The sequence below is a fragment of the Gigantopelta aegis genome, chromosome 8, assembly GCF_016097555.1.
Source record: "Gigantopelta aegis isolate Gae_Host chromosome 8, Gae_host_genome, whole genome shotgun sequence".
Classification (NCBI taxonomy): Eukaryota; Metazoa; Mollusca; class Gastropoda; order Neomphalida; family Peltospiridae; genus Gigantopelta; species Gigantopelta aegis.
In genome coordinates, this window is record NC_054706.1 from 15,070,647 (window position 1) to 15,084,820 (window position 14,174).

The 14,174-nt window shown below is 33.6% G+C and overlaps 1 protein-coding gene across 1 annotated transcript in view; it reads right to left on the reverse strand.

The window, feature by feature from the left end:
- Positions 1–2,364: 2,364 nt before the first annotated feature.
- The window catches only part of LOC121379496 (sushi, von Willebrand factor type A, EGF and pentraxin domain-containing protein 1-like), a 61,450-nt gene continuing 49,640 nt past the window's right edge, over positions 2,365–14,174 (reverse strand). Inside the window, exons 14-17 of the mRNA XM_041508141.1 lie at positions 11,869–12,117; positions 3,648–3,786; positions 3,090–3,256; positions 2,365–2,408 (exon numbers count right to left, since the gene is read on the reverse strand). Coding sequence (XP_041364075.1) covers positions 2,365–2,408; positions 3,090–3,256; positions 3,648–3,786; positions 11,869–12,117 — 599 coding nt within the window. The remainder of the gene's footprint in view (positions 2,409–3,089; positions 3,257–3,647; positions 3,787–11,868; positions 12,118–14,174) is intronic.

Here is a 14,174-nt window from a genome sequence, read left to right on the forward strand (position 1 = left end):
TTTGTCAACACCATCAGCACACCCACCACCATACAGGCAGGCATTGGGGTTCATATCACACTCGTCTGTAAACAACAGATAGTTATTTCAAACATCAAAGGAGTAATAAGCAAATTAGTCAGTACATACAAATTTGAATTACATGTAACAATGAATGTATGAAACATGTTGCTTATAATAGACAAAACATATAATAATTTATAAAAATAATAGCTTAATGGTGATTTGTATACACACTCAACCAAAAAACATTGTGGCATGAAACATGAATTAAGATCCCCAAGGGAAATGATGTTTAAAAACCTAACAAAATCAAAATCATTATTATATATAATATTAAGTGTAATCATATCTCTAAGCAAACATATTGTGGGTTGGAAGGGTGCCATATGAGTATGGTAAATCTACAGGCTTTCTGTCAGAATAGGAAGAAAATATACACTCATGTCACAGTAGTCTGTGTGGCACAAAAGTCTGCACATGTTAATTATATTACATTACATCTTGAAATAAGTGTCTGGATATGATTGTAAACAAACAACATTAATTTAATTCATAAATCAATTATTAAAACATTATATTTTGATTATGAATATATACGTATACAACTGATAGATAACAATTTGATTGAAAAAACCCTCTGAATTAATGATCTAAAAGTATACTTTAGCCAGCCTCGATCAACACGTTTTTGTATCACCTGTTAAGACATGTCTGTCACCACTGTAATGATCAGCCTTGTATATCAACTTATATAAGTTTACATAAAAGCTTCAATACATATATTATTGTAATTTATGAATCCATAAATGAAATAAATATTTTTTTTTATCTGTTAACGTAAAAATCCAAGCACACTTCGAATTTCCCTCCAAGTGACACAACACAAATAATATGCAGACCTGTCAACCCTCCCGGATTCCGCGGGAGTCTCCCGGTATTTGATCAAATCTCTCAAATCTCTCAAAGCATAAAAAAAAATCGATCCTCTTTTGTCAAAATAACAGAAGGGAAGTAACTCTGCCTTTTTTTCTCATTCGGAAAATGTCGACTACTTTCGGTTTCTGAGAATGTAACAGGCCGAATTGTCCCGACTGTTTAACCTTTGCTGAAGTGAGAATTGTGGAATAGCCTATTTATATTGTTAAAAAAGCACATGGAGTTTATAAAATGACGTGTTATTATAATGTTTGTTGTCCATCGTAATGGCTACGAAGCGTGTTGCCGCTAATTCAACAGGCTTGACATTCAGTGTTGCTATATAAAAAATAAAAAAAATATCCAATTTAGTTCTAATAACACCTCTGAATTGTAAAATGTCTTCCCACTGGATTACATAATGCAACGATGACGAATCTGAACTGCCAGACTCCGAGTTGACAGTGATACACACGATGCATGTTAAAATCACATGTCACAGCAAGACAACGAAAAGACCAATTAGCTGTATAAACATACTTGTGTCAGTTAATTTTGTATGTTTGTGCGGTAAAATGTTTGTTATAAGGGTACACTTCAAGAAATTAGTTTTTGTACAATTAAAAAATGTTGTGTTTGACATTGACATAAAGTTACTCACGGAAATGGGTATAATTCCAGTATATTTCACACGACGTCCGTAATGAGGTTTTACTTATGATTAATGAAAATACAATGTTTATTGCATCATTATAATGATTTTAAATAAGTACCACGCCACCGTTCCTCATTATAGTAAAAACTGAATATTAATAATTTATAAGATTTATATAAATTTGTCTTTGGTACTTAGGTACACTAACCACAAATGATAATGTAACGCAACCTGTAAGGCTGAAAGTGTAATACCGTAAATGTACTAATTAAATTTTTTATTTCTTGTTCATGTTCTTAATATTTTTGGATAAATTTTTTTTTTTTTTTTAAATATGTATTAAATCATAATAATATTTAAACTTAAAAAAAAAAAAAATTAATATTTTTTTTTTTTTTTAATGCCAAGATCTAAGGTTAAGAAGTATATATGACATTATAAAGTATTTATATAACTTATTGTAATAATGTTTTTTTTAAATCTTGCGATTTTGGGTTAAATTGTGTGAATTTAAAAAATCTCCTGCTTTTTGACAAAATCTCCTGCTTTTTCAACATACACCTCCTGCTTTCTCTTGACTAAAGGTTGACAGGTCTGAATATGACTGCTCAGACTATAAAGTTGACAGCATGGCCTATTTTTAGCTATAGTCTGTTTTATAATTATCATTGAATGTCATATATATATATTTTAAACCACTATTTGTGCTCATTTACAGTTAATAACAGATAACTTTTGTTGAATAATGATAATAAATTTTGATATTGACTTTTTTATATTGTCATTTTGTGTTATCCATGGAACACCATTATATTTGTCTTATTTGCATAACAAACTATAATAGGAAGTGTTTGTTGTCTACAACTTATGAACAGTTGGATCCATTACCTGTTCGTTGTTTTTGTAAACCGTAGTGACAGAAGTGATTCTTTTAATGTTTGTTGCGCAGACTTATATGTGCCGTCATGTAGGCCAGTAAATACAGGGGGGTGCCACTAAAAAAGCACACATTACTAGAGTTTAAAAAAAAAGAAAAACAAGTTTTACATTTAGTAGTAACACATTTATTGTTCCATTGTACTGTGGCAGTGAAACAAATATTTTTAAAGAAAGATTTTAACTTCAAAATATAACACAAATGCTTAGGTGCACAGACTTTAGTGCCACCGGTGTAAATATACAGAACTTGAATTTAACAGTGGTACCAATTAAGGGCAACTGCGTGTTATTACCGACGGCAGTATTTTACCGACGGCAGTGTTTTACCGACGGCAGTGTTTTACCGACGGCAGTGTTTTACCGCTGGCAGTGTTTTACCGACAGCAGTGTTTTACTGACGGCAGTGTTTTACCGCTAGATAAAAAGTATTGCCATCAGTTGATGGGATCATTTTAGGTTTTTAATTTTGTGTTTATTTGTTACAAAAGTTACTTGTTTAAAATTCTTGTAGGCATGCTCAAAATTGCTGTGAGCCTATGGCAATAACATTTCAGAATGTCCATAGGTAACAAATTACTAAGTTTGAAGCCTGTAATGCAGATTATACACTTACTGATGTTGGTCTCACAGGATGCTCCAGTGAATCCCGCATCACACACACACTGATAGCGCACATCTCCAAATGCAAGACATGTTCCATGTGTACAGGGGTTGTCTTTACACAGATCAGAGTCCTTTTCACATCTGAACAGAGAATATAACAACAAGTACGTGTCAAAGGTTTACTTCAGTTGTACAATGACTCCTTTGGATTAGAACAGCTTGTGTGTTTACTGTGGCATCTTAACTGTTCATTAATTTGTTTATACCATTTTTAAATCATGTTTTTATTGTTAAAAGTGAAATAAGTAAAACACATTACCATAACTGCTTTATTTATAAACATATTTACAGTGCTTGCTATGAATTTATGTGTTAAAGAGCAATCAGTTTCAGAATAACATATGTCACAGAGCAATTGATTTCAATCGTGCATTTTTCATATGGGTGGAATTTTGTCATAAAAAATTAACACCCTTGATCAACCACATTTTACTCACCCACCCCCATCAGACATTAATGTTACCAACATTACCTTGGTCCAGAATATCCTCCAGATTTCGGGCAGACGCACTGAAAATCATCAATCAGATCCATGCACATATCTTGTTCGCTGCATGAGGTATCGCTGCAGTTATTTCGTAAATCTTGTTCACAGTAGGTACCACTGAAATCTGAAAGGAAAAAAAAAACATAATACAATTCTTAAGACAGCCCTTTACATTGCAACTGATTTGGTTGTATATGCAATAAAAAAAATTGTTTGGTGACTAAAACATTTTATACGATCGCCCCTGGTGATCGAACCAAAATTAATATACACAGACCAGCATGGGGATGTTTCTGGTGAAATAGTCACTATATAAGACTTATGGTAACTTCATCTTGTTAAGACAAGGGGATCAAAAATCCTATCATCCGACGCCCTAGCCTGAGTACTCTGACTGTAAAAGACCAAGCTATGTAATTTTTTAGCAATCGCTGCCCACCAAATGGTAGTCAAAGATTCCCACTCTAATACCACAACAATCCTATGTTTGATATCAAGGATGGTATTGTGAAGTGCAGCTATGGGTTTTTTGTTTTTTTATTGGTGCACCATAAAACAAAGCAATTGGTTTTAAAGTGATTCTTAGGTGATGTAGAATGTATAATGTGGTCATTGTTTTGTTACCGTAATCATTTTAGTAGCTGTATTCCATTCAGTTAATAAAAAAAACATTGTCAGAATTAGAAAGTGAATTTAATTTCTTGCATCCTGAGATCCTGTATTTGAAGTAAAAATTATTTGGGGTGGGGGTGGGGGGGGGGGGGGGGGGGGGGGGGGGGGGGGGGGGGGGGGGTGGGGGGTGGGTTGCAACTTCTTTACCATGGTATTCATTTCCGTGGCGATTTTGGATTTAAATGTTACAAAATGTTGTTATAAAGATTTTCTTGACACTTAAAATGTTATCACTAACATCAAAATCTTGTTCTGACTGATATTGTGGTGGCCATCTTGGATTTATAAGATGTTGCAATGTCATGATTAGCTGAGAGTTGTTCAAAATTAATTACTTGTCCCCCCTAAAAGCCAGTCAAGTTTATTTTTATGAATAATTCTTCCAGTCTATTTGCCCATATCTTTTCCTAAAAGGTTCTCTCATGCATACTCGAACCCATAACTGATCTGCTGGCAGGGTCAAGGATTTGTTATTTTAAAAATTGTATTATGCGAGCCTAATACATTGTTTTTATTCCTAATACAGTAAAGTACTCTTATAATGAAACAGCAAGGGACCATGATAGTTAGTTCGTTATAGTAGTAGATTGCTGTACACATTTGCATAAGTTGGTTATGAATGTATAGAGATATAAAACGGGATTTTGCGATCAGTTCGTTCTATGCAGTAGTTCGTTCTAAGCATGTTCGTTGTAAGTGTACTTTACTGTATATGATATTGACCATACCGAAACACATGAGGTTAATAATTTTTTATCGAATAATCTCAAGCTTGATACAACATGTTTTTGTAAACTGTATAAGCAACTTTAATTCCAGACAGCCATTACGCGATATTCAAATGACGTAAGAATATGTGATGCGGACCGATCATAAACAGTAGATTTGCAGCTGATGAAATGGAAACCATTTATTATAATCTCAAATATTTAAAAACTGTATATATATTTTAAATACGGAAAATTTAAATGTTATGTTTTGTTTCAAACCTTTTATAGTTATATTCAAAGTTGAATGATTCTGTTCAAATTTATGATTAACATTGGTTTAAACAAGGTTACTGTTTACTTGATGTTGACAAAGTTACCATTTATTTTCTGACTGTTTCGTGAACATTTTAAGCTAAAGAATGTACATTAATACTTTTTTGACAGTACATGTACATACTGTATATATCTAAAACCCAGATTTTGTTTGTAATTGCCCATATCCAAATATTACTGATGTTACTTTTACAGGTTCTTTGCCTGTCTAAGTTGAGTGTAATCAATCAGTATACTGTGCCTTTAAAATAACCCTATTACAAATAGTTGGAAATGGAACTATAATTTTAAGATATCTTAGCACAACTGGCAGTTTTATTTTATATCTTACATTCATATTTATTAGTCATGTGATATATAAAAGCATACATGGTTCTTTAACATTCAGTTAAATCTTAGAAAAAATAAATATTATGTTCACAACTGTTCATGAATCAGACATCCTGGCAAATAAATACCATAATGTTAGATGGATGAAGTGCGTTTATGCTTTGTTATATAAGATTGTAGTGTCCGTAACCTTAAGGTGAAAAAGAAGCTACTGTCATAAGCATAAACTTGGAATTATAATTTCCATTGGTATATTTTTCAATAGTGAAATGGGCATACTTTTTATTGAAATAAAGTTTAGTTACCTACCATGAAATTTGATATGGCATACTATAATAGTAAATTTATTGCAAAAATAAAATATTTAAGTTTTACAATAATTATTACACCATTAATTGGTTGGAATAGGCTGATGATAAAGAACACTTCTGAGACAAAATTAGGGTGTGTTTAGGCACACAAGTGTGATTGTGCACCTCAGCTGTTAAGGATCAATTTGAAAAATAAAAAAATGTAATTTAAACAACTGTACCTGTAAAAAAAGGATATGAAGTGCAATTACGATAATATATCTAAAACAAATTGAATTTGATGCTAAATGATGATGACACAAGTCCTGTCATTAAGTGTAAGTTAAAATTTAATGGTGTTCCATTCATTTTGTTTTTGTGGGATTTTATTTTTGAGGATCGCTTTGTCAGGTATGTTTGCACAGCAATATTGTTAAATAAATGTTAATTTAATAATTAAATAAAAATAATTTTTTATTCAAATTTCTTTTAAAATGTCTATTGTCAAGTCAATTTTATGGAAACGTTCCATCCGAAGAAATATATTAACAAAAAGCAAAAGATATTGTAAAAAATTAGGAAAGAAGTATATAATAATATATAGACCATTTCATGGTGCTTTTTTTTAATATGATTTTTATGTCAACTTGTGATGTGTGAAAACCACATTTTCACGAATTGCTTCGTAATTCATGAAAATATGTTTTTCACACATAGCACTCATTGACATAAAATCGTATTTGAAACAAAAAACCATGAAATAGCCTCTATATATTGTACTTCAACAAAAACAAAATTTAATGGTTATAAAAAAGAATGCCGATGGCCTATATTGGAACATAAATGTTTTTCTGGTTGCACAAGAGGTCAAGTGTCGCTCTCTGATTTTTGGACAACAGACCATAACAGGAAATAATATTTGAAGAAATCAGTGTGTACAGTAATAATCTTGCATTGCATTTGAAGAACTCATACTGAGTATAAGGCTGCATGGGCAATCTTGAATTGAGAGATAATGTTGGATCTGCCCTCTGTACAACGTGTAATGATATGATGCTGACAACCTTTCCAGAAATTAAATTATTGTTTAGATGAACATGGTCACACTAGTTTCCACAGTACTTCAGAGAGGACACAACCTAGAAAACAGCTAGTCAAGGTTTTCTTAAAAACTACTTTCATAGTTGCTAACATACAATAGTATTAGGGATAATGTTCCTACAAGTATCACTAAACACAGTCCAGAATGGGAAAGACAAAACATGATCTACCGTATAACCGGAAATTTTCGAGGATTTTTATTTTCGTGGGTTTCGAGGGTAAGTTGTCAGCATCGAAAATATAAATCCTTGAAAATATTTGAAAACATCAACAAATTCTATCTAAAATATTTATTGTGAAAACCATAACACACTGACAATATACTGGAACATTTTATTTCCTGTCATGCGCAGTCCACCAGATACGACAAGAGAATAGTATAGTCAAGACAACAAGTTAGAATTTTAAAAAAGGTATTGTGTGAATCTCACTGTCTGTAGAATATAATTAAATCTTTTTAAATTTCGTATAGTTTTTGTCAATATCCGCCCGCATTGCATCAGTGATTCCGGTGTGGATGAATGCAGATTTCAACATTTCCTGGCGTGTTTTCAATTCTGCCATAACTTTCATAATCCACCTTGCATTAATTGGTTTTATCGCCGAAGTACGCATTTCGATCTTGATGTCTGTTACACCTTCGCCGTCTTTCATAGCCAGGGAAACCTGCTTTGAATACCATGTGGTGAACTCAGACTTCATGGCGTCCTTAAGTGGTTTGTTCACACATACGTCGTAATTGGCTTTACACAAAATCAAAGACTGATCAGTTGTCTGGCGAATAGTGGTCAGTGGCCAATTAAGCAACAGCTGAGTGTTCTATTATTTAACTTTACACGTCGGGGGTATCGAACAACTGGCAGCTGAGCTGAGTATTCTTGCAACTAGACTTGCTAAAACTCGAAAATAAAATCACTTTCAATTTAGATTTGGCAAACGACGAAAATAAGAAACCTTGAAATGTTTTTATACCCCAAACCACGAAAAATTAAGACCATGAAAATTTCCGGTTATACGGTATTTAGTTATAAAGATCCAAGCAGCAATGGTATTTTAATCAGATTCACCTGTCATGTATGGAATCAACTGTACAGCAAGTATCAGGCTTTAAAGTTTGTTTTTGTTTCACACCACCACTAAAGCACATTGATTTATTAATCATTGGCTATTGGATGTCAAACATTTGGTAATTCTGACATATAGTCTTAGAGGAAGGAAGGCAATGTTTTATTTAATGACGCACTCAACACATTTTATTTATGGTTATATGGCATTGGACATATGGTTAAGGACCACACAGATATTGAGACGAAACCCGCTGAAGCCACTTCATGAGCTACTCTTTTTGATTAGCAACAAGGGGTCTTTTATATGCACCATCCCACAGATAGGGTAGTACATATCACAGCCTTTGATATGCCAGTCGTGGAACGAGAAATAGCCCAATGGGTCCACCGACGGGGATCGATTCAAGCGAGTGCTTTACCACTGGGCTGTCCTGCCCTATATATAGTCTTAGATAGAAAACCCGCTAGTAGCAAACGATATTCACCATCCCACAAACAGGATAACACATACCACAACCTTTGATATACCATTCGTGGTGTACTGGCTAGAAAAGAAAAAAAAAAGCCGTATCAGGGTTTCTGCCAGAGGGTATGAAGGGTAAAAGTATGTACTCTAAAATGTTGAAAATTGATGGATACATTTTTATAACTTTCAGAAATATTATAGTGAGAGAACTGCTGTTTAAAATTGGTCAAAGTCCATGAAATGCAATGTTGAATTTCAACAGATTTGAACCCATAACCACCTAGTAGGGACACTTAAGATCTGTTTTTATTACAAACCCTCAAATTATTTTCTTGCAGAAATTTGTTATTGAATAGAATATTTTGTGTACTCTAAGGCTCAAATGGTAGCGGGTCCACTGTGTTGCATACATGACCACTAAGTGGAATATTACTTATACTTGTAATACTGCCCTAGACATACATTGTTGTATGCCATTAGCAACCACCACCAAGAAGGTCTACAGCAACTGATGACCACTAAGTGGAATATTACTTATACTTGTAATACTGCCCTAGACATACATTGTTGTATGCCATTAGCAACCACCACCAAGAAGGTCTACAGCAACTGATGACCACTAAGTGGAATATTACTTATACTTGTAATACTGCCCTAGACATACATTGTTGTATGCCATTAGCAACCACCACCAAGAAGGTCTACAGCAACTGATGACCACTAAGTGGAATATTACTTATACTTGTAATACTGCCCTAGACATACATTGTTGTATGCCATTAGCAACCACCACCAAGAAGGTCTACAGCAACTGATGACCACTAAGTGGAATATTACTTATACTTGTAATACTGCCCTAGACATACATTGTTGTATGCCATTAGCAACCACCATCAAGAAGGTCTACAGCAACTGATGACCACTAAGTGGAATATTACTTATACTTGTAATACTGCCCTAGACATACATTGTTGTATGCCATTAGCAACCACCATCAAGAAGGTCTACAGCAACTGATGACCACTAAGTGGAATATTACTTATACTTGTAATACTGCCCTAGACATATGCCATTAGCAACCACCATCAAGAAGGTCTACAGCAACTGGTGCATAGCCGGGGGCAATGCTACTCCAAATCACACATCTTGTTTCCCATCATATTTTATATTTGTCTGTCATCCCATAACATGTGTAAAAGCAGGAATTAACACTCGGAGACAACGTGGTTGGCCCCTCCCATGTGGGTGTCCCCCAATATAAAATATCCTGATTTTTACTACTAAAACATTCAATTGCAACATATTCTACATTTAATTTCTACCGATATAAATTTTACATTAGTTTTTAAATATAAATATATGATAAATACACAATAGACTATATATATATAGCAACTTATCAATGTTCTGCCTTAAGTATAGAAAAAAAGAAAGAAGTGTTTTATTTAACGACGCACTCAACACATTTTATTTACGGTTATATGGCGTCAGACATATGGTTAAGGACCACACAGATTTTGAGAGGAAACCCGCTGTCGCCATTACATGGGCTACTCTTCCGATTGGCAGCAAGGGATCTTTTATTTGCACTTCCCACAGGCAGGATAGCACAAACCATGGCCTTTGTTGAACCAGTTATGGATCACTGGTCGGTGCAAGTGGTTTACACCTACCCATTGAGCCTTGCGGAGCACTCACTCAGGGTTTGGAGTCGGTATCTGGATTAAAAATCCCATGCCTCGACTGGGATCCGAACCCAGTACCTACCAGCCTGTAGACCGATGGCCTGCCACGACGCCACCGAGGCCGGTCACCTTAAGTATAGATTAACCCAACTGTATACCATTTAGAATCGGTCCTCGAGGTATACATCATCATTATTAACATGCGATGTTCAGTGCACACAGCATGCATCACATATAATTATAAAAGAAATAGCTTGAATAATCAAATGTAGTTTACACATACACGTGTATTTTGTTTACACAATTTGATGCACAAAGGCAACTGACTACGGGCATTGCTATCTTCCAAAATGGTCAGTTTTCAAGAACAAATCTGTTATGGCCAGATACGTATTATATTTAAATGAAAACCAAGCCGTGGAAGATAAACATTTTTAAAACTTCATACCCGGAACATTTCAAACAAATTCTTCGTAATTTTGTATCTACTACTGATACAATATTACCAGTCAATGACAATGAAATGGCTAAATAAGTAAATACATTTTAAAATCTCAAATGTCCAAAGGTGATATGGTGTCATCTTCCATATCTGTGAACTTGATGTCCTAAACATGCATAATCAGCAAAAAAAAGAAACTTAATACCCGAAGTTTGGGTTTAGTAGTTGCATAACCACTTTCTCTATTTTAATGAAAAACAGAATACATGTACAACAAAGGCATTTGCATCAAACCCCTGAAAATTGAATTTTTGACTTGGTATATAGATTTCCAGTTTAGAGGGATTTCACCATACACTGAAAACATTATGTATTAAACTTCAGACCATTAATCTTTTCTTGACATTATAATCTGTCTTTTGGGGTAATGAATTAGCCATATCAATTGGGTATTGCATTAAACACTACAAACGACTTAGTGCTAGGCCTGGATTCGAATTCCAGACCATCAGGATTGTAGTCAAGTACTCGACAACACAGTGGATCAACAAGTGAAATTGCATTTTAATACTTATAAATCTCATAGGGTGTACTTTGACAGAATGAACCAAACATCTACGGAATAAAACAAAGATTTAGTCCCATAATGCCTTGTTCTGTCTTCTGTGCTATATTTCTTCCAAAAGCACCATCAAAAGCACCCTTTTTGAGGAAATGTTACACAGAATAGTCTAATTTTTCAAAGGCAAAATATAACGATACTGGATTACAAAATATAAACATTATGTTGGTTTCATAGAACCAATTGTTTTAAAAGGTATTGTATATAACTATCGCTAACCCTAACCTAAAACTAATTCTAACAAATATTTCTTTAAAGCTGTTAGGGGGACGATAATAATAATGACGACTTGCCACTGAAATTAACTAACACATGCAAAATAAGAATAAAACCTCTGCAATACAAAACTAAGTCTAATGTAATGATTAAATTTTCTTTCCATCTTTTCTTCACAGATTGGTTGAATTAACAGAGCTTACTTCTTTGCATTCTTATCTCAATCAACTAAACATTTTTAGGTGGGTTCAAAAAACATGTATTTTACTCACAGTAGTTGTACATGCATGTTTTGTTCAGCCAAGTATAATCCGGGTTAGGAGCTTTTCCACCAGTCTGGGCTTCATTGTAGATCACGCATAATTTGTTATTATTATGGTATGCAGCTGCTTTGCAGTCAATCCTGTTTTGACATTTTGTTTTGCATGTATTAAGATCTGTGACTATCGATGATTCCAGATATGTTGTTGACGTCACTCCAGCCAAAAAATTCCCATCCTCAGAAATATTACATTCTGTTGCTGTAAAGATAATTGAAGAAGAATGGTGTAAGATAAGTGATCCTTATTGGAAAGACACACACACACACATCATAACAATGCCAACATAAAACATATTTATGGTATCCTAAAATCCATTTAAAAAATATTATTCCTTGACCATTCACAAATAAACTCATGGACAACATAAAACATATTTATGGTATCCTAAAATCCATTTTAAAAATATTCCATGACCATAGTATACACAAATAAACTCACGAACAAAATGAAATGAGTTTGTTGGCATCAAAAGAAGACGGATGAATTAGCATGTAACTCATATAAAAACATATATCAACAAGAATAACCTGTGATGTCACATTTTTAGTAAGGTCAGTTTTTTTAATGTTTACAACTCTGTAATCATGGAATATTTAGGCCTAAGAAAGCATAATTTCCCAACTACTTTTAATGGCCTACCATATAGGTTTTTAATTTAGTGTGTCATTGTGACCTTGACATACATGACCATTATAATACTGACTATCTGTTTGTCAGCTTATAATCGTGGAACCTTCTTATTATTATCTTATGCTCTGATTTGCGTAACATTTTACCAATTACCATCAAAAAGTATAGATTAAATCTCATTTTTAATACAGGTATGATGGCAAAGATTAAGGGTGTCACGATGTATCAATGTAAATGATACTACTGCTCACGATACAATATCCTTGTTTGTGTACCGATTCCTATTTTGACCATGTATATATATTCCTACTTTAATTTCTTATCTATATTTACTAAGATAAACCAAGATGTACTTATTGACAAGTTATTTTTGTCAAGGAAAGATACTGAAGTGGAGCGAGAATATTATGTAACTGCTTGTTTCCATGTCTCTACACTAAAACTGTATTTAATCAATGTTTTTCTTTTATCATGTTTATTTCTTATTTTGAAATCATTTCACCTATAGTAAGTTTCAGCATTTTGTTTTACAGGAAAAACAGTGATACATATTATATTGTGGGCTATATGTATCATTATACGTATAATATTATTAGGTACATGTAGGTGTAACATGAGACCCCTAGCCGAGATACGCAATTGCACCTGAATTGTTATTAGTATTGACATGTGGTACTACAGACTAAAGGCAGAACTGCATGGGCAATTCTCTGCCCTGGCCACCACAGCCTCCTCACTATGTTCCTGCACATTATATAGTTTACTCCAGAAAGTTTCTTTATTCCATGTAATATAGAATGGACTACTTAACGGTAATTAAATTCAGTAAGGTACCATATATTGCCATGTATTAGCCGACTTTTGAAGTCTAGAAACACTTTCCAAAAGAAGAGAGTACGTCGGCTTATACACGGAGGCAACAAATTGGAGCATAAAATTTTGATCTAAAATACTCCCGACCGTGACTTACAAATTTTGATCAGACCCTTAGCCTTTCATAGATTATGTAACAATAATTTGTGCACAGTATAAATAAAACACCTCATTATGCAATATTATGCAGTTTTTTGTTCTTGAATGCCTTATAAGTTTGATGAATAATAATAAAAAATTACTTGTTTTATTGTCATTTCAATGGTAAAAACGTATTCTTTCCAACTGTCCGCCACCTTTGTTTGACCTGTGCTGGGACCAGTCTTTCATATAGCAAGTTTAAGATACAAAACGGTGTTTTTTCTTCAAACAAGTATTATATTTCTAATATTATTGTTTTGTTGGGAGGGTGCATTAAACTGTAAAGTAATGCCATAAATAAATTAAGCTCATTATTAACATTATCGACTGAAAATACAACATGAATTTCAGGATGATAATTACTCCCACTATTGTCACATGACCATACCATATACAGTGAATAGCTGCAGTCACGGACCGCGTGATCTTTTGTTTGTGTGTGTGTGGTGAGGGATTAAACATGCCTCAATGATTTTACTTTTTGTTGTCCAGTGAATAAATTAATTACTTATGTGCAGTTGTAGCGTTCCTGGTTTTCAGTCTGTCTATCTTTTCATATTTTCCTTGGTTATTATATTATATTCAGTTAAGATTCTGATTATATCTCTTAC